The sequence below is a fragment of the Danio aesculapii genome, chromosome 10 (genome assembly GCF_903798145.1).
Source record: "Danio aesculapii chromosome 10, fDanAes4.1, whole genome shotgun sequence".
In the NCBI taxonomy this organism is placed as follows: domain Eukaryota; kingdom Metazoa; phylum Chordata; class Actinopteri; order Cypriniformes; family Danionidae; genus Danio; species Danio aesculapii.
The window spans coordinates 14,693,927-14,719,797 of NC_079444.1; the positions used below are offsets into that span (position 1 = coordinate 14,693,927).

General features: G+C 36.3%; 2 protein-coding genes across 2 annotated transcripts in view; both read left to right on the plus strand.

Moving 5' to 3' along the window:
* The window catches only part of ddx4 (DEAD (Asp-Glu-Ala-Asp) box polypeptide 4), a 37,072-nt gene extending 24,147 nt beyond the window's left edge, over positions 1-12,925 (plus strand). The window contains exon 24 of the mRNA XM_056466933.1: positions 12,215-12,925. Within this exon, the coding sequence (XP_056322908.1) occupies positions 12,215-12,304 (90 nt within the window). The 3' untranslated portion in view covers positions 12,305-12,925. The remainder of the gene's footprint in view (positions 1-12,214) is intronic.
* A 2,242-nt stretch (positions 12,926-15,167) lies between these two features.
* Positions 15,168-25,871, plus strand: part of slc38a9 (solute carrier family 38 member 9) — a 46,475-nt gene continuing 35,771 nt past the window's right edge. The window contains exons 1-4 of the mRNA XM_056466338.1: positions 15,168-15,239; positions 17,193-17,305; positions 20,427-20,556; positions 25,200-25,318. Of these exons, the coding sequence (XP_056322313.1) occupies positions 17,223-17,305; positions 20,427-20,556; positions 25,200-25,318 (332 nt within the window). The 5' untranslated portion in view covers positions 15,168-15,239; positions 17,193-17,222. The remainder of the gene's footprint in view (positions 15,240-17,192; positions 17,306-20,426; positions 20,557-25,199; positions 25,319-25,871) is intronic.

The window sequence follows — 25,871 nt, forward strand, 5'->3', positions numbered from 1 at the left end:
AAATTTTAAGTCATCCTCCATTTATTTACATTTATACAAATGATATTTTTAATCAGGCACTGAGGGAAAATTCAGTTCTGGAGGAATGCATTATATTGTTTACATAAGACCGGATGAAACATCAGCAAAACACTCACACACAGTGAAAAACAAAGCTACAAAAATGTGAAGGAATTTGCAAAGAATCTATCAATTAAGCACAGAATGCATTTATACACCTGGGCTATTAACTCATATTTACAACTACAGCTCTTCTACACTACTGTTGGACATTGGTTTGTTTGTGCACAACAGTTACAATCCTATGCTGTAATGTGACATCTTCACCTTCACAAGGCAGTATCGTGTTGATGGGTCAGTGCTTGTTGTTAAGATTTTGTGTTTTTACTGTTTGGTACTTGGGCATCTTGTCACAATCCATCAGACATCTTGTATTAAAGTTCACACAGCAGCTCTCACTTCTCTTCAGTGTCTATCATCAATCTCACGTGTCTCCTTCTCTGCATGTTGTTCCTCCACATCTTCTGCTTACTGCAGTGTTGGTTTTCTTTCTCTCCTCTTAGTTTGTTTTGCAGAGTGTGTAGTGTCTGTCTGTGTAGTATCTGTGTGGCCCAGATGTAGAGATGGTGGTCAGTCTCCATCTTATGCAGGTTCGCTGGCAAAGACGAAGTTAGAAATGTGTATATACATCAAAAATATTACTGATAGAAAGAATAAGTAAAAATACATGTACTATAATGCTACATGCTTATGGAAATATGACAGTTTGAGCATAAGAAACCTGAATTGAAATTTTAACTTATAAAGCATTAACTGCCAGAAAGAACATTTACTGATAATGTACTCATCCCTTTGTCATCCAATATATATATTTTTTTTAAACTGCAGTTTTATGAAGCTACAGTTTGAAGGTATAAAATATTTCATGTAATGTTTTCAACAAAAACCTACATTTGTTTTAGAAAAAGGACAGTCGAAAATGTACGTTTTGACGGGTGAGTAAATCAGCAAATGTAAGTTAAAATTTAAAAAGTATTTTACAATATTTTAACAATCAATTACTTTACAATATTAAATCCATATGCACTAAGTTGATTCGTTAAGATTTAAATGCAGTTCTACCCCCAAAACTAAACTGTTACATTGCTTAAGCTTCAAATACTTATTTTAATTCAATGACAATTGTAAAGTTACTTAAATATTCTTACGTACTTTGTGAAATGTCGAGAGCATAAACGGAGATTTGCCAGCAAAAAATATATTTTGCATCTCAATGCAGCATGCCAGGGCACCCGATGCACTGCTACAGTCTTAATATCCTTCCTTCTGAGTGGAAAATTTAATATATCTGTCGTGATAATTTGTTTACCTTTTCGATCGCGTGATTTGCTGTTAACTTGTAACCCTTAACACAACAAGAACGTAACAGTTTAATCTGCGAAAGGCGCTAAACCCATACAACAGCTCACGTTAACTTGGATACAGCACAAATGGCACCTATGTCCCATAATGCAAGTCAGCGTTTACGAGGGTGACGTCACCTGATAAAGACCGATTAGGAGGTCTGCTGAAGATGCAGTGCAGTCGTGCAGTGAGGGGTTTGTGTCTTTTAATGAACTACGACAGTTCACATTCATTGAAAATTAAGAATGCTTAATAAATCCATATGAAATGGTCTTAAGTCACGTCACGTCTTCAGTTTCGGGCTCAGGCGCGCTTTGCACTTATACAAGCGTACCTTGCCAAAGTCCATGTGAACCACGCACTGGCACACCTTTTCCAATCGGGCCAGAGCCAGCCAACTAAACCCCGCCCGAGTCCGATTTGGAGCACTCACACTTTTCGAACGAATCGAAGGGCATAAAGTATTCCGGCACCATGCTGGATTTCTGGCATGCGGTTGTAAGGGAAAAATAATATTTTAGAACCTGCGTATGCAGTTGAATTATGGATGCTCATAATAATTGATTAAATATTAACCAAAAGGTGCCTTTGTAACCGATTAATGGTATCAGTTAAAGGATTTTTTTAAATATTTTATATATTTTAAGTTTTGCTGCAAAAGGGGCCGATCACAGCAAATGCGTTTTTTTTTTTTTTTTTTTTTTTTTTTTTTTTTTTTTGCGCTGAGAGGCGCATCTGTTGAATGGTTTACCAATGGCTGTGAGTGTTTTACAAGCTGCCTATGTGCCCTGCGCGCTTCACATTTTGCCGTTGCGCGCTGTTAAATGGTTTACCAACGGCCGCGAGTGTTTTACAAGCTGCTTATGTGCCGCTGCGCACCTCACATTTTGCCGTTGCGCACTGTGCTCGAGCGGAAAAAGCATGTTACCTCAGTTGCGTCATTTTCATTCTTCAATCAAATGAAAGCACTGCAGGGTTTGTGTTAAGGGGACTACGGCAAACTTTTAATGATGTAGAGACTTGTGGTCGCTGTTTCAAGTTATTCAAGATCTGTAAAGTAAAACAGCTCTGGATATCACAATATTGTTATATATTACAATTATAACCACATCGACAGCAACACTAATCTCGCGCAATACGGCTTAGCTGATTCAGTCGTTTCCTAGTGACAAAAAGCACCGTGCTTTTTTTATTGTCAACATAAAAGGCAATGCGATGCGCCTCATGATTTTTGGAACGGAAAGGCGTGCTCTTTGTGATCGGCCCCTAAATCTTCAACAAATATTTAACTCGCGGGACAGTAACATGTGCAAACACGCGTGTCTACAGACGTATTTTGCCAAAGAACATGTATGCAAATTAATGCAATATCATATATAAACAACAGAATTGTTATACAAAAAGTCAACATATGAGCCTTGAGGTTCATTGTCAATTTCTTTCATCACACAGCGCGCGCTGTGAACCTCGAGTGAGACGGAGGGAATAAGTCATACTGGGTTCACACAAGGTGCTCGAATTTGCCCCCCTTTTTTTTTTCTTTTTTTTTAATACACTAACAAAATAAGTCAATTTTCCAGGCATTTCTTAAAGTGCTTGATTAAAAAGAATTTGTATGCAATTTTCACACTGGAAAAATACAAGCATTTGTGAACTTGTGACAAATGCAATAATACCCACACAAACTACCGGGATTCCGAAGCGGTGATTTGACTGACATGGAAAGTGGCCAATCAGAGTCGACCTTGTCTAGTTTTGTGTGTGAAACGTTAGGGGCGGGACAAAGGCCTTTCTGTTTTGCAGTGGCAGAAAATAACAACTTAAAACCAAATGTTTTATTCGGATAGTGCTTTTCGAATATTATCACTATAGAGATACAAGAGAAATTAAACTGTGTACATCCTGCCATTTCGACGGTCTACACACACGTTTTGCTCTTGTATTCGGCGGAGAGTTTACTCTCCTCTGACCTGTCACTCTTCTGAAGCCTGGTTTAGTACAGTATGAATGTTGCTGCAGGAGTACAGGTATTGCGCAATTATTAATTTCTGCAAATGTTGTGAGTGCTTTATTTTAACATGAGAGCACAGTCGTGTACGTTAATCGCAAAAACTGGAAATGTGAGCTCTTAATTAGACTTTCAAATGAACTGCAAATCTTTTCTCATCATCGCGGGTGTGTGCTCAGACTGAATACAATCGTGATCTCTTCGCTATTAAAGTAGACATTATTTATCTTTGCCCCTTGACTTAATTTAGTCAAACTATTTAGAATTTGATCAATGCATGACCGATGGCAATGCTAACGGACTTATTTGTCTGTATTTTGAAGTGAAACTTGGCCTACCATAACTTTTAGCAATGGTAGAATTTAAATTTTTTTGTTGTTTTTTTTTTACAACAAAAGAATTCTGCTAGAAATGTTTCTGGATGAGATATTTGTGTGATTTATACATAATAGCTGTATCCGATCTGTCTTAAAGCATTAATAAATTGTGCAGGCATTACAGGTCTAAGCAATATGTTGTTACATTAATGTAGTGTTCTCATATTTCAAGTACCTCAAGTGAAGCTAAGTCATTTGTTTTATTTTATTACTGACTGTGTAATTTATTTATTTTTTGGAAAATTCAGTTTAAGATTAAGCGTAAAATAAATTGTATAGACAAGAATGAGCAAATAAGAAAAATAGTGTAAAATATGTAAATAAAAGGATAAATTTAAATCTTTTCATGATATATTTTGATTAAACTTTTCAAAGCTTGAAAATATTGTTTAACAAATGGACAAAAAGTGTCTCTATGGCCTTAAACGTAAGGTCGTTTTGCCAGTGCTATTAAAAAAGATTAATTGTCATGAAAGGAAAAATCAACCCTACTTTAATGCAAATTCCTTTGTAGCTTTGATTTTAAGCAATTAAACCATTCAAATAAGTTTATACTTAAAAAAAAAAAAAAAAAAAAAGGCCATTATGAAAATCTGATTTAAAAAAAAAAATTTTTTTGTCAAAATCTAACTAGTTGTAATTTGTACTTGCCTAAAAAAGTATTATTTTCAAAACTTTGTATTAGTTTAGCAGTGTAATTGTATTTTAACTTGAGTACAAATGTTCTGGTCTCTTTCCATCTGTAAGAGAACATCAACAAAAATAAAATAAAATTCACAAGCACTTTTAGTGCTGGTTTATTAGATTATTAATAAATGATTAATTATTATTAATGGTTTTTGTTTCTGTAAATCAATAGATAGTTCCTATGCATTGTTTTTATAAATTCCTGAGAAGACATTTCAAGTGTTCAATACATTGCATGTCAGTCTTGGTTTAGTATATTATTAATATTTTATTAATTGTATTTTAATGTTTTTTTTTTTTTGTCTAAATCAATAGATAGTTTTTATGGGTTGCTGAGAAGACATTTCAGGTGTTCAGTACGTTGCGTGTCAGTCTTGAAAGTAAAAATAGGTGCTGGAAAAAGCGCTTAAGTCCTTGATTTTCGTTAGGCGGTGCCTGTATGAACCCTGGTCATAACCATAAGACAATCTTTAATCTAATGACTTATATTAAAAATGTTCAAAGAGGTTTTGTGAAATAATGCTAACATTAAATGCATATTTCCTGTGGAGCAATCAATTTGAGGTAGCCTGATATTTTTATTTGACAGAAGAAAAAACATGATTTGACAAACCGCAGACCCTCAGCCTCCTCCACTGTACCAGCTCCATCTTCTGGTCCAAATGTCTTAGAGTTTGCAGGACTTTGCTTATAACCCAGAAAAAAATAAAAAAATAAGTGATGATGGCCTTGATTTCAAATCTAATCTTCCGTTTAGCAGTTCAGTTCTTTAGCACTTTGAGCACTTGTTATTGTTTAGAAGAAAACACTTTATTTGACACAGTACTTTTAAATAAATGGTAAAAAAAAAAAAAAAAAAAGATTCAGGCTCAGGATTATTTTTTTAACTTTAACCCCTGTGAATTGGAAAACGTGCCTGGGCACGGTTCGGATATATATACGGAATAATGGGAGTGTGCCCTTAGTTGAACTGTTTTGGTTCAGTCTTAACTGTGAATGTCATTTGAGAAAAAATGAAATGCAATTTCAAACAAAATCTGTTCAAAACAAAGTTGTGTTTGGAGAGACTTCCGGTATGCCTCGTGGAGACTAGACGCAGGTGGAAGTCACTCCGTGAACATTCGTGTATTTTTTCTATTAATCTCAGTTATCTTTGTCTAAATCTATAAAGTAAGCAACGCTGCATCATATCTATACGCAAATATGCCAAAACCGGGAAAGTCAGGACGAAACATCGCTGAAATGTTGGCTGAAAGAGGAGGCGAGCAGGCCGCTAACGCTTCGCCGAGGGAGGATGAGCTAACACCTGCTTCTCTGAAGGAGATAATTACGACTACCATTCGCACGGAAGTGTCAACATTACGAACTGAATTCTTATCCGAGCTCCGTTCTGCCGTGTCCACTCTGCAATCAACCCTCTCACTACAAGCTCAGAAGATTGTGGACATTGAATCCGCACTTAATGACTTGGACGGCCGCTTGACAGCGATTGAGGCACTGTGCAACGCACTGAAAAAAGAAAACGGCTCCCTTAAACTCAAAGTGGATGATTTAGAAAACCGCTCCCGGAGGCAAAATCTGAGGATCATTGGAATACCTGAGGGATTAGAGGGTCAAAGTCCGGTTACGTTCATGATATCACTTTTTATTGAACTTTTCGGAGACAGTGCCTTTGAGAGACCACTACAAATTGACCGCGCTCATCGTACCGGCCAAAAAACACACCCGAACGCATATCCTAGGCATATGCTCGTCCGTCTCCACCACTATCAAACCAAAGAACTCATTCTGAAACTAAGTCGTGAACGAGGCTCTTTGGAATTCAGCGGTGCGACGATTCGCATTTTCCCGGACATGTCTGCTGAAGTGGCGAGGCAGCGAGCCGAGTTCAAAGATGTGAAAGCTTCATTTCGCAGCGCTGGCGTAACCTATGGCATGCTGTATCCTGCTAAACTGCGCGTCGATTACAAGGGGCAGCGGCATTTCTTCCAAACCCCACAGGCTGCGATGGAATTCTTCACTGCTAACATCAAGAATGCAGCGAATCAGGTTTGATCGACGTAACAGTTAAATGGTCCGAATCAAGAACTGAAGTAAAATTAAGAACTGAACTGACATCTTTGCAAAACGAGTGTAGCCTCAAAATAAATAAAATATGCAATACCATAGCATATTTACCCAGTTTCTGTGCTTTAAAAATACTTTACTTTTTATAGTCGTATGCGATTTTAAGTCCGATACATGTACGCGTTGTCTACTGTTTATTGAATCATTTCTATATACATATATCAGTTCACGGAGCGCTGCCGAAATGACAGCCAAAGTTGAAAGTTGAAACTGTTTACTGGTTTCTTATTCACCTGACTGTAATGTTCTTTTCAGTTAGGTTTGTTATAGATGCTACATCCCGTGACAGTTCTGGTCACGTGGGGGGGACACGGGTTTTTTTTATGTTTTTTTGTTTGTTTTTGGTTCCTTTAGATCTCGTTATGTCTGCTCATTTTGTTTATGCTCTCCACTCAAACACTCTTGACTATTTGAGAAATATCAAGTTATTGTTTAACATTAATGTCAAATGATGCCTACCAAGATAGACGGGGCAGGGTTAATATAATTAGTTGGAACGTTAAAGGCTTAAATAATAAAGTGAAGAGTGTGAGGGTTTTTTCTAAACTAAACAAATTAAAACCCAATATATGTTTTTTACAGGAAACCCACCTTAAAATCTCGTGCCAAAAAAGCCTGCAGAGGTCATGGGTGGGACAGGTTTTCCATTCAGGCTTTAATAATAAAGCAAGAGGCACTGCCATTTTAATTAATAAGAATACACAGTTCAAACCTTCCAATATTATTTCAGATCCCAACGGCAGATACGTGATGGTGCCAGGCATCCTCTATAATAGTCAAGTTACTTTAGTAAGCGTTTACGCACCTAATTGGGATAACCCAGATTTCTTTACTACACTCTTCTCTAAACTCCCGGACCTGAATCTTTATCAACTGATTATGGGAGGTGACTTTAATTGCATTCTAAACACAGTTCTTGATAGATCATCCCCCAAATCAACCCTTCAATCTCAGTCTTCTAAAACAATTAATTCTTTTTTAGAATTGTGTGGAATAACTGATATTTGGCGCTTCCTAAATCCTACTTCTAAAGTTTTTTCCTTTTTTTCTCCTGTGCACCATACTTATACACGTATTGATTATTTTTTCATTGACAGTAAACTTATTTCTCGAGTGAACTCCTCCTCATATGACACTATAACTGTTTCAGATCATGCTCCAGTAATTCTTGAACTGGTCCTTCCTGGAAGCTATTCATTTTGTACTTGGAGAATGAATACTTTACTTTTATCTAAGAGCCATTTTGTTGAGTTTCTTTCAGAAAAGATCTCTACATTTCTTGAAATCAATTCAACGGATGGGATTTCTTCATCTTTACTTTGGGAAACACTTAAAGCATATTTACGTGGAGAAATAATATCTCACTCAGCTTATATAAAAAAGGAGTGTAATAAGAAACTTTTTAAACTTTCTGATCAAATTGGTAAATTGGACCAAATTTATGCACAACACCCAAGCACATCACTATTCAATGAAAGAATCTTTTTACAATCTGAATATAACCAACTTTCTACTGCCCAAGCTGAGCAGCTTTTGCTCAAATCACGACACCTTTTTTATGAGTTTGGTGATAAACCAGGTAAAACACTTGCACTGCAACTCAGGCTTAAAACAGCAAAAAACTTTATCACCCAAATTCAAACCCAAGAAGGCATTATTGTTTCAGACCCTCAAGAAATTAATAATACATTTAAATCTTTTTACTCTTCATTGTACCAGTCAGACTCCCTTAAAGACCCTAACATTATTAGTAGATTTTTTGACAATCTTAATATTCCTCAAATAAGTAGTGAATTAAAAGCAAAAATGGATGAACCTATCAGCTTAGATGAAATTTCAAAATCTATTGCACAAATGCAAAGCGGAAAATCTCCGGGGCCTGACGGATTTCCCACAGAGTTTTTTAAAAAATTTTCCGCTCAGATTTCACCTTTGCTTCTCTCTGTTTTTGAAGACTCTTTAAATAATGGTAATCTCCCTTCTTCTTTGCGCCAGGCATCAATCTCTCTTCTTTTAAAACCTGATAAAAATCCATTGGAGTGTGGGTCCTACCGTCCTATCTCTCTTCTTAATGTAGATGTAAAAATCTTGGCTAAGATTCTTGCTCTTAGATTAGAAACTGTTATCCAAGATATCATACACCCTGACCAAACCGGCTTTATTAAGAACAGGCAGGCCTTTTTTAACCTGAGGAGATTGATGAACATAATTTACACCTCATCTGACTCCTCTGTACCTGAGGCCTTAGTCTTACTCGATGCGGAGAAAGCTTTCGACCGCGTCGAGTGGGACTATCTATTCTACACATTAAAAAAATTTGGGTTTGGTGACAAATTTGTTTCTTGGGTAAGACTCCTATACTCTTCTCCCTTGGCGTCTGTGAAAACAAACAGCAATAGTTCTGATTATTTTCCTCTTCACCGTGGCACCAGACAAGGTTGCCCACTTTCCCCTATTTTATTTGCTTTAGCTATAGAGCCTCTCGCAATTTGCTTTCGCAATAATCCTGAGATTGCTGGTATTTTCAGGGCCGGAAAAGAACAGAAAATTTCTCTTTATGCTGATGATGTGGTATTGTATATTTCAGACCCAGAAACTCGTCTCCCGTATGTTCTGGAACTTTTGAGACAGTTCAGCGACGTCTCTGGTTATAAGTTAAATCTTCATAAGAGTGAGTTTTTTCTTTTAAATCCTGCTCCAAGATCCTTTCCAGTGTCAATATTGCCATTTAAATTAGCTTCAGAAAATTTTCGATATTTGGGAATAACAATAACACGAAAATATACTGATCTTTTTAAACATAATTTTGTTGTAATATTAGAGAAAACAAAACAAGATCTAGCTAAATGGAAAATTCTCCCACTTTCTCTTGTAGGCAGAATAAACACAATAAAAATGAATATTCTCCCTAAATTTCTTTTCCTCTTTCAAAGTATTCCAATTTTCATACGAAAGTCATTTTTTAAGTCCTTGGATCAAGTAATTTCGGATTTTATTTGGAACGGTGGCCCAATAAGAATACAGAAATCATTTCTTCAACAACCCAAAAAGTTAGGTGGTTTGGCACTTCCTTATTTCTTAGTCTACTATTGGGCGACTAACATCCACAGTATTTTATATTGGAGCCAGTCACACTACGGACTCTGCCACTGGGTCCCAGCATGGGTTGAAATGGAATGCGATTCTTGCACCCAAGTGTCTTTGCATGCGTTACTATGCTCTTCATTACCATTAAAGACTTCAAACTATTCCTCTAACCCTATAGTACTTAATAGTCTTCGAATTTGGTCACAATTTAGAAAACATTTTGGCTTTCAAACAATGTCTAGTTTGTCTCCCATATATAAAAACCCTTCTTTCCTGCCCTCTATCTCAGACCAATCTTTTGTATCATGGTTTAGAAAAGGCATTGTAAGCATTAATGACCTTTTTTGTGATGATACATTTGTTACATTTTCTTATTTATCAGAAAAATTTAACCTTCCCAAAACTCATTTTTTTCGATATCTTCAGACACGTGAATTTATACGAAATACTTTTTCCCATTTTCCCCTTGCACCTCCCAAACAAGAAATCGATCAGGTTTTAGATACAAAAATTTGTAAAGGTGCAGTCTCTAAAATTTATAAAACAATTTTTTCATTTATTAGACAGTTAGATTCCTCATCCTTTTTAAAAATAAAGCAGAGCTGGGAATCAGATCTTAATCATGTTTTCACAGACGAGGAATGGTCCAAGGCTCTGTCTCGTGTACAAACCTCTTCTATTTGTGCTCGTCATTCCCTTATACAATTCAAATTATTGCATAGAGTATATTGGACTAAGGCAAAAATATCTAAAATCAACCCTGGTTTTGATCCAATTTGTGATCGGTGTCGACAAGCTCCAGCCACTCTTCTTCATACTTTCTGGCTTTGTCCAGCGCTAAGCACTTTTTGGGCATCAATTTTTAAATCAATTTCTGAATGCTTTCTTTTAGATATTGAGCCATGCCCCCTAGTAGCATTATTTGGACTTAACCCTACAAATGTTTCTTTGTCATCTACACAATCAAATGCACTTGCTTTTTGTTTAATAATTGCTAAAAGGCTTATAACACTAAACTGGAAAAATCCTTCCCCACCCAGTTACATACATTGGATGCATGATCTGATGCAGTCTATGCAAATAGAAAAGATTAGATATACAGTTTGCGGTGATACTGAAAAATTTGACACTATCTGGCAACCATTCCTCTTACACTTTAAAAATAAAAATAATAAATAAATAAACATGTATATATGTATGTGTATTTGTATGCAAGTATATAGCTGACTTATCTTCCCTACCCCTGGTTTGGTTATGAGTGGAGAGTGTGTTTTTTTTTTTTTTTTTTTTTTTTTTTTTTTATATATATATTTTATTATTATTTTATTTTCTACTGCTGTACCCTTTGAGTATTTGTATTTATATATTCTCGGCACTGTTGTTGTTGTTGTTTTTTTGTTTTGTTTTTTTCCTTAATGCATGAATATGTAACTATATTTTATTCAGAGAGAAAGAAAAAGTGAGCAAAATTGTATTTTACCACCACATTGGATCAGTTGATGTCTACTGATTCTGTGTATCTGATGCTGTGGCTCTCTGACTAACATATTTCAATAAAAACAGAGTTAAACTAAAAAAAAAAAAAAAAAATTAAAAAAAATTAAAAAAAAAAAAAAAAAAACAAAGTTGTGTTTGAGTTAATTCCGGTAGTTTGAAATTGACCAACTTTTTGAGGGCATTAGTTTTGGCGTTCAAACATCTTTGAGTTAATATTAGTCCGTAATGACCATCTACAGCAAATACAAATCCTAATGCCTGCCCTTTAAAATTAGACTAGGAAAATGGAAGTTGACATTTTGGTCAGAATATATTTAAAAAAATGATTGCCTTATTGACAAGCAAATCTAAGTTCAGTGTCTGCTTTACTTTTTTTTTTTTTTTCTCTCTACAATATGGCTCCCAAACTGCCTCCTGTTGGGTCTTAGTACCCGTTCCATAATTTCACTTGGGCTCAAAGTGCGGCTTAGCTCAACTGAAGATGAGACGTGGCTTTTTAAGGGACTGTTTCATATGGATTTATTAATCATTCTTGCTGTTTAATCAGCGCAAACTGTCGTAGATTATTAAAGACGCAAACCCCTCACTGCATGACAGCTGCACCTTTAGCAAACCTCCTAAAACCTGCAGCACAAGGACTTTATGATTGTTTACGAGCATCAAAAGTGGCTGATCTGTTTGGCAAAATATTTGCGTGTCACTGCATCAAACGACTAAAACGATATAAAAAAATCTCCACTGTGCTGAGTGAGTGCTTCTTACTGAACAGTGCATCATCAATGACGTAAGCGTGCTTTGGCTCGAATACAATGAGTGCGGGCCGTTGGGGGAGACTGCTGGGGGGAATAGTTTATCAGAAGACAACAGTTCTGGCTAAACATCTTTATTACTGAAGAAAGTCCCCTACATCCTGGATGGCCTGAGGATGAAAGAACTAAAAAGCAGCTATTACCTTTGGATGAACTTTCTTAAAGTTGAGTTTTTGAATGCTGTGATAAACGGAGTGTCTGAATGGTCTTATTTGTAGGGAGGATCCTTCAAGAGCAATGAGCCGCCACCATCACAAACCTCTGCCCCGAGCGCAGCAACTGCTGCAGACGATGAGGAATGGGAATAAATGCTCACACCTTTTGTTATATTTATTGTTTTTATTTTATTTGTGCAAGTTTCTTTTATTACCATTTCAGTATATTTGTTAGTGTTGAATGACTAAGGTAGCATTAGGATACAGCTGTTATATTTAGTCACATTGAATGCTGTAGGTTTGATCTCAAGGACCATAATCAAGACTAATACCTTTTAGCAGTTTGATTTGATCATCTTTTTGGTATCACTCGTTTTGACTGGAGCACAACTGAATTAGTGGATTTGTTTTACTAGAGCACAACTGCAGTAGTGGGTGGGTTTAACAATCACATTTTAACACTCTGCTAGGAGTGTATTGAGTTTTGTAAGCTTTGGCCTAAAGGTGTTTCCTACAGTTATACCCGTTAATCAGTTCTGTTGTTAAATGTGACGGTTTGTTGGTTATTTTTCCGTCTTAAAGCCAGAGTATAGGACAAGAAAGTTCTTTTGCTTATGTACCTTGCCAGAGAAAGGTAGCTAATGTCATTGTTTAACAGACATCTCTTTAATTTTAAAGTCAAAATGTTGATAAAATTCAGTCAAGATGCAGTGACTGACTGTAATGGAGCGGTGCTTCCTCACTAGCTGAAGTGGCTCAAAATAAAGATGGATACTGGTGTTTCTGTATGCTTATTTGTTCCCTCAAGGTGTGAGTTTTAGTCCTTTTTCTAGACATTTAAGGAAAAACAAAAGAATATGAAATTGCTATAAAAGAGAAACTAAAACAACTGGAGAACAAAAACTCATTGGTGTAAGTTCACTTAAAGAGTAAGCCTTGAATTATGCACTTCTTAACCTTTACAACTTTAAGTAAAAGTTGCATTCACATTTATAACATTTAAAAAATATATATATTACAGAATATGTTGACAGTTTTGCGGTATAAATAAGGATTATTACAAAATATAGACACGTTTTTATTTTACCAAACTATAAACTAAATAGTTTTTCCATAGCTTAGATTCTATATCTACTGTTCATTTTTCAACTCTTGGCTGTTTAATGGTTAACTTTGGGAATTAATTTAGTTTTCTGTGCACAATGCGTGTAAACCTATAATTCATTTTTAAAAAATCTCGACAATCGATAAAAGATTGAACTCGTATTGGGTGCTTCTCAAACGAAAAACAGCTAGTGAGGATATTCAATTTAATTCACCTTTATTTGTATAGCGCTTACACAATTTAGATTGTGTCAAAGCAGCGTCACATAAAAGGTCATTGTAAATTGGAACAGTGTAGTTTAGTTTTTAGTGTTTAAATTCAGTTCAGTTTAGCTCAGTTCAGTGTGGTTTAAAAATCACTACTGACAGTCCAAACACTGAAGAGCAAATCCAACAATGCGCAGCTCTACAAATCCCAAACCATGCAAGCCAGTGGCGACAGCGGAGAGGGGGAAAAACTTCACTAATTGGCGAAAGTGAAGAAGGGAAAAAAAAAAAAAAACCTTGAGAGAAACCAAACTCAGTTGGGCACGACCATTTTAATTTCTTCGCTGGCCAAATGTCTTGTGCAGAGCTGCAGTCTCAGCTGCGGAGGCTGGAAGCTGGCCTCAGAGAAGACTCGCCTGTCCCTGGAGCGTCACAGGAATCAGTCTCATGTTCTCCACTCCTCCATGACCACCACAGTAGCTGCTCAGGATACGGCCTGGTCCAGGATATGGAAACCTTGGGATTATCTCGTCGTTGGTCTTGGATCGAATCAGTGACTCTGCATAGTCTAAGAGCCTCGGGAAGAGTATCCCCACGTGAAAATGGAGAATAAAGAGAATAATTAGCGTAGCTGCTGTTCATAGTGTATATAAACAAGATGCAGAACCTGTGTGGAAACCCTCTAAGTGGTGCACTAAGTGTATGCTTTACTGAACAGATAGGTCTTTATTCTAGTTTTGAATTGGGAGAGTGTGTCTGAGCCTCGGATGTTATCAGGAAGGCTATTTCAGAGTTTAAGAGCTATAAATGAGAAGGCTCGACCTCCTTTACTCGACTTAGCTATTCTAGGTACTATCAGAAGCCCTGAGTTTTGAGATCTTAAAGAGCGAGTTGGATTGTAGTGAGACAAGGTTGGTTAGATAAACAGGAGCTAGATTATTTAAAGCTTTATATGTAAGAAGCAATATTTTAAATTCAATATGAATTCAGCCAGTGTAAGGAGGATAAAATTGGGGTGATGTGATCAAATTTTCTAGACCTGGTAAGAACTCTGGCAGCTGCATTTTGTACTAATTGAAGTTTGTTAATAGAGGATGCTGGGCAGCTAGAAAACGGAGCATTACAGTAGTCCAGCCTAGAAGTCATAAAAGCATGGACTAGCTTTTCTGCATCTGAGATGGATAGCATACTACGTAACTTAGCAATGTTTATATACTTAGATATGAAACGCAATGTTTCAAAATAATGTCATGTTAAAAATATTGTTATTTATAAATTCCCCACAGTAAGTTGTGTATTTATTTTAGTCAACATCCCACATAAAAAGAAAAATTACGCTTTAAATGAAAATGTTTTCAACCAATGCATCAGCGCAAATGAGGTCCGAACCAGGAAAAATATAATCTATATGAAAACAAATTAAATGAAACGTATATCTAATATAAATGATGTTAATTGTATTTAACTCAATAATACTAATAAAATAGCAAAAAGGCTTTCTTGCTAGGTTTTTAGGGCTATGCGTTTGATCAAGATAAACTGTTCTCAGAACAGCTTCCACAGCGAATGGACTTCTAGCGTAAAACCCGCCCGCTCTTGAATTGTGGGTAATGTAGTTGTCGGAGCGCTTTCGTACCTTCCACATGCGCTGTTCGCCTGTGAAATGTAACTACTGTTCCCATGCGACATCTGACAGGCATGTGCCGTTTAAATACTCTGTTTCCTTTTTCAAAACACTTGTTTGTCTCAGCAGATTGTCGGTTTATGTCTGGCTTTGGTAAGTTTATCATTCATATTTCCTGTTATGACGAGCTTACGTTCAACATTAAAGTACGTTACGTTCTTGTGAAACGAGTTAATATATTATTTGATCAGAAACGGTGTCATAAAGTATCAGTTCTGGTTTTATAGTTATGATAAGAATACATGTATATTTAACAAGGCTTAAAAAGATGCCCACACACGTTCACGTTTGTACTGTAGTTTCATTTGTAACGTGTGTTGGACACAAATTAGCTTTTTTGACTTCAATAGAGTATTATGAACCTGTTTTATTGAAATGAAAGTGTATTTTCCATAGCAACTGCAGGGCTCGTATAATGACACCTGATGTCATATGACTTTCAGAAGTGTCTTCAAACAGCAGAGATGATGTTGCTGAGCTGGTCATTTCAAACCATGAATTGCTACTGTATGCAGAAGTAAAATAATAACGTGTACCAATGCTCTCTTCATAAACCACGTTTTGTTTGTCAAGACCCTAAACACAGGAAGCATAATCTCCTTATTTTGTGTTAACTTTTTTCTGTTAATCAGGATTTAGTGCTGATTAGATTATTTATTTCTGAATAGCTTTACTTGTTTCTGTGAGCTGAGTACTTTATGCAGATCATGTTTATTTGTTTTGGTAAAAATGAATTTCTTGAAAGTGTTTTTTATGTTTTTATATATTTTTTTACAATCAGATTTATTGTTGTACCTGCTTTAATTGCTCTATTTTGAATTGCTTTAGATAAATCACTTGCTTTTGTAACACTTCTCTAATTGATACAATTTCTAATTATACATGTTTGGATAAAACAAACCAAGACAAACGTTTTTTTAAAAAAAGGGATTTAAATATGAATAGAAATATTGAATGAAACTTGAACCGTTTACATTAATATAATCAATTAAACCATTTTAATGCAAGTGAATTGTCATAACAGTTGTAACACTAAATGCTACATCATGGTATTTGATTTATATATGCCTTGCCTTGCCTATAAATATTTTTAATAATTTAATGCATCTGTGTGTGTATACTGTGTATATTTAGTGTTTCATAGTCAACAATTTGGTTATATTTCTGGTATGTCTGTAGCAAAAACAAGCTGCTCATTTTCAGGCTTTTCTTTACAGCAACTGTAAGTAGCACAATTGAATGGCAAAATTCCAGAGGTTTGCTTCCTGGGTGTTTTTTTTGGGATTTACATTTTGACTAGAAAAACTACTTTTCACATGGTTGCTTATAGTTGTTCGCAGTTGAATGTTTTCAGTGTTATCTATTTTTAGAGTTTGATGTAACTTTAAAAACATTCATAAACCAAAAACATCCAGGTCTAGAAAGAAAAATACATCACCATATTCTTTCATATATCCATATTATAGTAAACAACAGATGTTATACATTAAAAAAAAAAAAATATATATATATATATATATATATATATATATATATATATATACATAAAAACTAATTCATGTCTAAGATGATTTTAGCTGCCAAAAATCTCCTTCAAACTTTCCTTGTGGGAAGCACTTGAGGAAGGATTATTTACATTGCACTTATTTTGTATCACGCTGTCCTTTATGTCTGAGAGAAAAAAAAACCTTACAGTGTTTATAGTAATTAATGAATTATTTTTTTCGCATAAATGAGTGCTTGTGAAAACAGCCTCTTCAACCTGGAGTGCACGTGTCTGGATGTTTTCACATTACTCACAGGACAGGAATCTCTGTAGTGTTTCATACTGTGTGTTCTGTAATGTGAAGAGACGCATTAGAGTCTGTGTGTGACATGTCTGTCATGAGGATTGAACTTATCCAAAAAGTTTTCTGTCCAGGGTTTGCTGTGTCTTTTCAGACATGCATGTCTGCCTTTTCTATAGGATTTTGGCCTTTTCTGTTTCATTCTCCCTCTTTCATATTAATCTGTTTGATTTTCTTGTGTGTTTGTCCATCTGTACAGGTGATGAGGGTTTAACTTGAGCATAGTATCATGGATGAGGACAGCAAACCGTTACTGGGGTCAGTCCCACCTGGAGATTATTACACTGATTCACTGGACCCCAAACAGAGAAGGTACTATTTGACGTAATCATGTAATAATTATATATATATATATATATATATATATATATATATATATATATATATATATATATATATATATATATATAAATATAAATAATTTTCCTTCAGCTTAGTCTCTATTTCAGAGGTCGCCACAGCGTAACAAACCACCAACTATTCCATCCTATCTTTTATCTGCCCTTCCAGCTGTAACCCAGTGCTGGCAAACACTTATACACACCCATTTACACACACTCATACACTACGGACAATTTAGTTTATTGAATTCACCTATAGCGCATGTCTTTGGACTGTGGAGAAAAAACGGAGCACCTGGAGTAAACCAACACGGGTAGAACATTCAAACTCTACACGGAAATGCCAACTGGCAAGAATGACCTTCTTGCTGTGAGGCGACAGTGCTAACCACTGAGTCACCATCTTTAAGCTAAATCTTAAAAAAATAAGAAGAAAAATGTTATCTACCTTCACAATGGCAAAGACTATATAAATTAGTTATTAGAAATTAGTTATTCAAAATTTTATGTTTACAATTGTGTTTACAATCTTCTGTTCATTTAAGCAACAATTGGGATATAATTAAACTAATTAAAATTCTCATAGTTTGACTTCAACTGTAAATATAAAATTACTTTAAAGTAATCAGTAAATTAGAGTATCGCATGATCCTTCAGACATTCACAGAGTCTGTCTGATGTAATCAGTCACTTAGTCCTTTCCATATTTTGTAAAGTCACAGTAAACTATTGTGGATTTTCTTTTTTTGAGGCAAATACCAATGCAAACATTATTTTGTTGCAATTATTTATGGTTACAAATCTGATAATGTCTGATCCACTAGAAATGTAAAAAACAGTCCAAATTTTGGTAGAAACAGCAATACTTTCTTTGTTGTAAGGATCAGCTTTTGTCTGAAACATATATTTATGTTAGGGGTAAAATGTCTTTACTTTCAGTCTTACCTTTTAGTGCATCCTAACACTTTACAATACTGTTCCATTAGTTCATGTATTTTACTAACATGAACATTACATTTATTACAGTATTTATTCATCTTTCATAAAAATGTTTTTTTTTTACTCTTGAGAATAATAAGAAATCTTTCTTGCCATATCAGAAGGATTTCTGAAGCATCAAAAATGTGTGCTTTGTCGAACCCTGCTGTAAACGCTCAGCTTTTTATTGACATCGTCACTGGTTTCCTTCCAGGAATAATTAGCATCACTGGCAGGATTGAATGAAGTCTGTCTGGTATTTCACAATTACTGTCTAAAATGTGTTGTCACGTGTGGTGTGCTTCAAAACAAAAACACAAGCAGTGCTGCTTAAGGCCATATTTTTGGATTATACACCATTATCGTCATGTGCACAGCATTGCAGAATACTCTAATGCAATCTTGCAGAGTTCAGCTCCAGCCCTGTCTGAAATTAGCAAATGTTTCTGAATATCTTAAAGAGACAGTTCACCCAAAAATTGCAATTTTGTCATCATTTATTCCCCCTCCACTTACTTCTGTTTGGAAGTTATTTAGAGGATTTTGGAAACATTAGTAGCCATTTACTGCTATAATTTTTATTCTAAACGATAGATGTTAAATGCTTCCAGGTTCCAACATTCTTCACATAAAAAAGAAGGTTGTACAATTTTAGAACCCCTTGAGGTTGATTTATAAATGTATTCAATGCCACCCCAAAGAGGCATAAGGCCTGTTTAAATGTGTCTTTTGTCAATTTAATGTGCATGTTGTGAAAATTTTCTTGGTAAGTTAAAAAATTTTGATCGAACTGTCTTTTTAGTAGGGTTGGAGTTTAACTTATAACTGAATTTGGGATCTCTGCACTAAACAGGTAGAGGTGTTTTCCAGCCTTGTTCTGATCTGAAGCCACCAAATGTGATGTGAAGAACTACAGAGTGATGTTTATGAGTAGAGCTGGGTGATTTACCAAAAATCTCATATCCTGATAACAATATACACTCAACGGCCACTTTATTAGGTACACCAGTTCAACTTCTAGTTGAAACATTTCTAATCAGCCAATAACATGGCAGCGGATGGGCTACAGCAGCTGAAGACCCCACTGGTTGCCACTCCTGTCAGCTAAGAACAGGAAACTGAGGCTTCAATTGGCACAGGCTCACCAAAATAAGATGATAGAAGATTGGAAAAACGTTACCTGGTCTGATGAGTCTCGATTTCTGCTGTGACATTAAGATGGTTGGGTCAGAATTTGGCATCAACAACATGAAACCATGAATCCATCGTGCCTTGTAGCAACGGTTCAGGCTGATGGGGATGTAATGGTGGAGGGATATTTTCTTGGCACACTTTGGGCTCATTAGTACCAATTGAGCATTGTGTCAACGCCACAGCCTACCTGAGTATTATTGCTCACCATGTCCATCCCTTTATGACCACAGTGCACCCATCTTCTGATGGCTACTTCCAGCAGGATAACGCACCATGTCATAAAGCGTGAATCATCTCAGACTGGTTTCTTGAACATGACAATGAGTTCACTGTACTCAAATGGCTTGTAGTCAACAAATCTGCAGCAACTGCGTGATGCTATCATGTCAATAGGGACCAAAATCTCTGAGAAATATTTCCAGTATCTTGTTGAATCTATGCCATGAAGGATTAAGGCTGTTCTGAAGGCAAAAGGGGGTCCAACCCGGTGCTAGTAAGGTGTATGTAATAAAGTGACCCGTGAGTGTATATCATGATAGTAACTTTTCAGTAAATTCAGTCAGTTAATAATTTATATACATTTACCACATGGAATGGAAAGACTCATTCATATGTAATCATATTTCTCAATTTATAGTGTTCTTACTTTAATATAGTGTCTTTAACTTTATGGCAAATGTTTGATTAAGAATGTAGAAATATAAAATAACTATTATTGAAATATAAAACACTTTTCAAAAACTGATGATTACAGCCACAGCATTAAATATTACTACATAAAATGATCTTTACAAAATTGAAACTTTCTCACAATGCTGTTATTCATGTTTCTGTCTGCATCCCTTTATTGTTGTGTGATATTGCGTTCATGTAAATTATGAAGAAGTATTAATGTGAGTGCTGATTGCTGTTTCTTTCAGGCCGTTCCACGTGGAGCCCAGAAATATAGTAGGGGAAGATGTTCAGGAGAGAGTGTCAGCTGAAGCTGCAGTGCTGAGCAGTAGAGTTCATTACTACGGCCGTCTGACAGGCTCTTCAGACAGACTACTGGTGGGTCTGCTGTCTGCATTACATTCCAATACAGATGTTTTAAATGTACTGTACTGTGTGAAGACAAATGAACATGGAAACTTAAGTGAGTGGATTAATAGGGCTGTTGTAGGTAGTAGATGAGTGCAGTCATTAAACGTGTCAAGTTCAAATAATATAGTAGGAGTTTTTACACTTCAAATAGTTAACCCAGGGTCAACCTAATCCTGGATGAACAGAATCCTAATTTATAATTTACAATATTGATTTAATCTTGTTTATTTACATGCTGAGGTTTAACACTATACAGTCCCAAACCCTGGGTTAACTAGAGCTGCCATGATTTACTAGAGAATTAAATTCTACATGGATTCTGAGATTTTCAAAAAATTCAGTTTTGTCTTGAATCAGTTTTGAGCTTAGTTTTTACCAGCAGAGGTCGCTGTTTGCTTTACAAACAGCTGTACTCTGCTTCCATCCACTTTCTTACATATACCACTTGAATGTAAAATAATCATTAATACATTTCAGAAAGGTTTACAAGAGTGTTCACAGTGAGCTTTGTTTTCATTGATTTGGAACAAAATCAACTTGCATTACTCAGTCGAACACATGCGCTCTTACTCATGAGCATTTGAGTGTGCGGTTAAAGACGAGGCTCAATCGTCATCTGCTGTTAAAAATGATCATAGAGTGCCATCTGCTGTTAAAAACAATCCTAGAGCACCATCTGCTGTTAAAAACTAGTCTAGAGTGCCGTCTGCTGTTTAAATACTAGCTTAGAGCACTGTCTGCTGTTAAAAACTAGCTTAGAGCGCCATCTGCTGTTAAAAACAAACCTAAACTGCAAACTACGGTTAAAAACGATCCTAGAGTGCCATCTACGGTTAAAAACAATCCTAGAGCGCTGTTTACTGTTAAAGAGCCCATATTATGGGTTTTTGAAAATGCTCTTCCATATAATGTGTCACACAGCTCTAAGTGAAGTGAAATGTCCAGCTAAGGCTTAAATCTGTAAGTATACAGTGTTTAAAACTATTGATTCATCTATAAAAGAGTCCACTCATAGTGCTTCAAACGAGTCGTCTTGATAACGAGTCATTAGGTGTTTCGTGATGACGCGGCTACGAAACACAAGTAGTTGCGCGCAAACCCGGGAGATTTGAAACCTGCGGCCCCGCCCACTAACACAGAAAAAGCAACACACACACACACAGAGACACACACAGACACCGGTCGAATGAAGTCACGCTGTGCAGATGGATATTATTGACAGTCTAACAAAGATGAAACCTCAGCAATATAGCCCAGCCTTGAGCAGATCGAGTGCTTCTGGGAACTACATGCTTACAAAGAAGACTTCATCAGTTTGTTAAAGAAAGGATCAGTAAAGACTGTCAGAACATGGATCAGTGCATCATGAATCAGTTTCTTCCCCCATTTCACAAGTGTAAGTACGTGCAATTAAAATTATTGCCTCGTTTACTCTAGTTTGCAAACTATGTATTTAGTTGTGTTTTGTTACTTGTAACCGCGTGTGCTGTATCAGGTTATCTCTTTATTTTCTCATATCGCGTGTAAAGCCAAGTTGAAATCGCGACGCGTGCTGCTTTGTTTACGGATCGTCAGCTGTTTCTACACACATGCAACGGTCAAGTTTCAAAATAGTTCAGCTCAGGTTCGAGGTGAGATTGCACCCAGCAAGCTAAACTGGCGCTCTAGGCGTGTGTATTGTGTTCTCTGGGGAGGAGTGTAATGTGTGTGCGTAGCACCGGAGCAAGCTGAACTGCCGCTCTAGGCAAAGGATGATCACGCCACCCTCATTATCCGCCCTTATTATTCGCGGATATAACTGAGGACGCGGGTGGTGAGGGAGGTGTCGCCAACGCCGCTATGGACGCGCCGGCCCTGTGTGTGTGTGTGCGTGTGCGTGTGTGTGTGTGAAAAGAGCAGGTACACTGTGATGGGCTAGGAGATCTCCTCACCAGTTCTTGGACTTTTTGCTTGATAAAATAGTTAGTCGTCGGTATTTTCTAGTCCATCGTCTGTATTTACATTCACCCACTGGCAGCTAAAATCCACTATGAAGCGTGTACGCACTGTGACTACTTTTATATTGTTGATTATCTGCTGGGCATTTCACTCTGTCTCGCGCTGAAGCCTGTCAGTGTCGTCGACCAATCGCAGCAGGCTGTCATCGGTCCAAATTAGCTTCGCGCTGAGGAGGGGTTTGGGAACAAATGAATCGCTGAACGATTAATATGGGAGTCGCTGGGATAATTAAGTAAAAATAAATGCAGTTAATAAGACCATGAAAGTGTTTTTTGACCTTGCATGCATATTAGACTGTTGTTGGAGACCCTTACAACCTAAATATGACCCTATTTCATGTATAATATGGGCTCTTTAAAAAAAAGAACCTAGAGCGTCACCTGCTGTTTAAAAACTAGCATAGAGTGCCATCTGCTGTTAAAAACAAACCTAAACCGCAAACTGCTGTTAAAAATGACCCTAGAGCACCATCTGCTGTTAAAAACAATCCTAGAGCACCATCTGCTGTTAAAATCAATCCTAGAGTGCCGTCTACTGTTAAAAACTAGCCTAGAGGACCGTCTTCTGATAAAAACAATCCTAGAGTGCTGTCTACTGTTAAAAACAAACCTAGAGCGTCACCTGTGGTCTGTTCTTCGTACGTGGATTACTCACTTAGCTGGATTTGGTTATTTACGATTTGACACGATCCAGGATCATTTCGTTCTTCAAAACTGATCCAGTTTTATCCAATACTACATTTATGCAGTCATGAACATGTTTTGACATTTAATATGATGGTGATTTGATGCTTCACAAAAGTTGCAACTCCAGTTAATCTTTACATAGATTAAGAAACCAGCTACTATAATACTACTATGACTACTATAGTAAAGAAAATATGCTCTAACTTTAAAACTAAATAAATTGCTAAATACACTTGACACATGAAATGCTCACAACAAAGGTGGAAAGTTATTACGTATCATATTTAACAAACAGTTTACTATGCATTTTATGTAATTTTGTTCACATGGATAATTGAATATTAATCAGATTATCTCATTACGCTGCTGTGCCATCAGCCAGTCGTTGCATTGCTGATCATGATTTGGAGGATCGATAGATCTGTCCTTCACAACACACGCAGCAATCTCAGATCAGTTCATCCAGACATTTTAATCTAATTCGGGAACTTGTTTGAAGAACCAAATTAGACAGAGATCAGTTATCAAGATTAAAAGATCCAGGATCGGCCAAATCATCTTAGATCATTTAACTGAGGTACGAAGAATGGACCCCTGCTTTTAAAAATGGCCCTAGAGCGTCATCTGCTCTCTAAAAACAATCCTAGCGCGCCCTCTGCTGTTAAAAACTAGCCTAGAGCGCTGTCTGCTGTTTAAAAACTAGCCTAGAGAGCCATCTGCTGTTAAAACTAGCATAGAGTACCATGCGTTGTTTAAAAACTACTCTAGAGGTCCATTTGTTGGTGAAAACTAACCTATTGCACCTTCTGTTAAAACCAAACCTAGAGCATCACCTCCTGTTGAAAACGGTCCTAGAGCATCATCTGCTTTTAAAAAAACTTTTCCTAGAGCGCCATCTGCTGTTAAAAACAATCATAGAGTGCTGTCTACTGTTAAAAACAAACCTAGAGCGTCACCTGCTGTTAAAAACGGTCCTAGAGTGTCATCTGCTCTTAAAAAAAACAATACTAGTGCACCCTCTGCTGTTAAAAACTAGCCTGGAGCGCTGTCTGCTGTTTAAAAACTAGCCTAGAGAGCCATCTGCTGTTAAAACTAGCATAGGGTACCATCCGTTCTTTAAAAACTACTCTAGAGGTCAATTTGTTGTTAAAAACTAGCCTATTGATGCAAGACACAAGAGAGAAAAGGGGTGCATTTTGAAAATCTCAGAATCAATGCAAAATTACTCAATTTTTTCCCCCATTCCTCAGGCATACACAGATTTGTAGACTTCCTTTACTTGATTTGACTACTATTGGCCTAGTGTGCAAAATACAGCATTTTTTGTCGTTTTATGGACAACAGGGTCACTTTGACAAACGCTTTTTAGTTTTTAGTCTATTGTTATTTTGTTAACAAACGTTCAATCACAATCTTTCCAAACATACAAAACTATGTATTTTATTTGAAACATGAACTACAGGTTTTGAATGACACGAGAGTGAGCAAACAATTATACACACAAAAAATTGAGGAACACGAGAATATAATTCATTTGTTAGTTGTTTTGATTATTCATATGGCAATTAGTCTAAAGCCAAAATTCGCTGATTCTGAGATCATCCTGCTGTTTAAGGGCTGTCGAGGATGAAACTCTTGAGGATGATCTTAAAATGCCATTTAACAGTGATTTCTACTGTTTGTATCTGCCTGTAATTAAATTAGCCCATGGCTTTGATTTCCTTTTTTCTTCTGTGCTGTTTGTTTTGTGGAGGATGCGCTTTTAAACACAGATTAACATGGTCTTCAAGCATAAATTCTGCTTTCTGCCAATCATTCAGCACAATGCATCATTTGTTTAGAGACTTGTAAGTTTGTGATCTAGTCCCATAGAACATTAAAGGCTCTGTGATGTAATGCATTTGTTTATGCACCTTATCTCTGCAGGCACCTCCAGACCACGTGATTCCTTCTCATGAGGATATTTATATCTACAGTCCACTGGGAACAGCGTTCAAAGTGCAGGGAGGAGACAGCCCTGTCAAAAACCCCAGCATTGTCACAATGTAAGACCACCCTCAGAGCTATTTTAGAGCATAATTAGAGCTTCTCTCTAGTCTGCATGTGCGAGAATATGGTCAGTATGAAAAATTTGTGGATTGATTGTGACGATGTTTCCAACACGATCTTATGGCAACTTGAAACCGTTTTGCTGGATTTGTGGCTAATGGTAATGAATGTCTCATAAATTTGTAAAATGTCATTCATGTTTATTTAACTTTCTTAATAACTTTAATAATAGGCGTATTATCTGCCTATTATTTTGATATTGGCTGTTTATTTGTAGTTATAAAGCATATTTTGCATAATGTTATTCCTACCCAATACCTAAACCCAATCACTACTTTAATAACTGTTAAAAAGCAGCAAATTAGGAGTTTGAGGCAAAAGCTGTTATTAATGCTTTGTTAATAGTGAGAATTGAACCTTTAATATAAAGTATGACTTATTTTATTTATATTTTATATATATATATATATTGGGGATGTTAATTTTGGTTAGATTATTATTTAATTAAAAAAGAATTGACATGTCTATTTTGAGTTTGACACACATAAA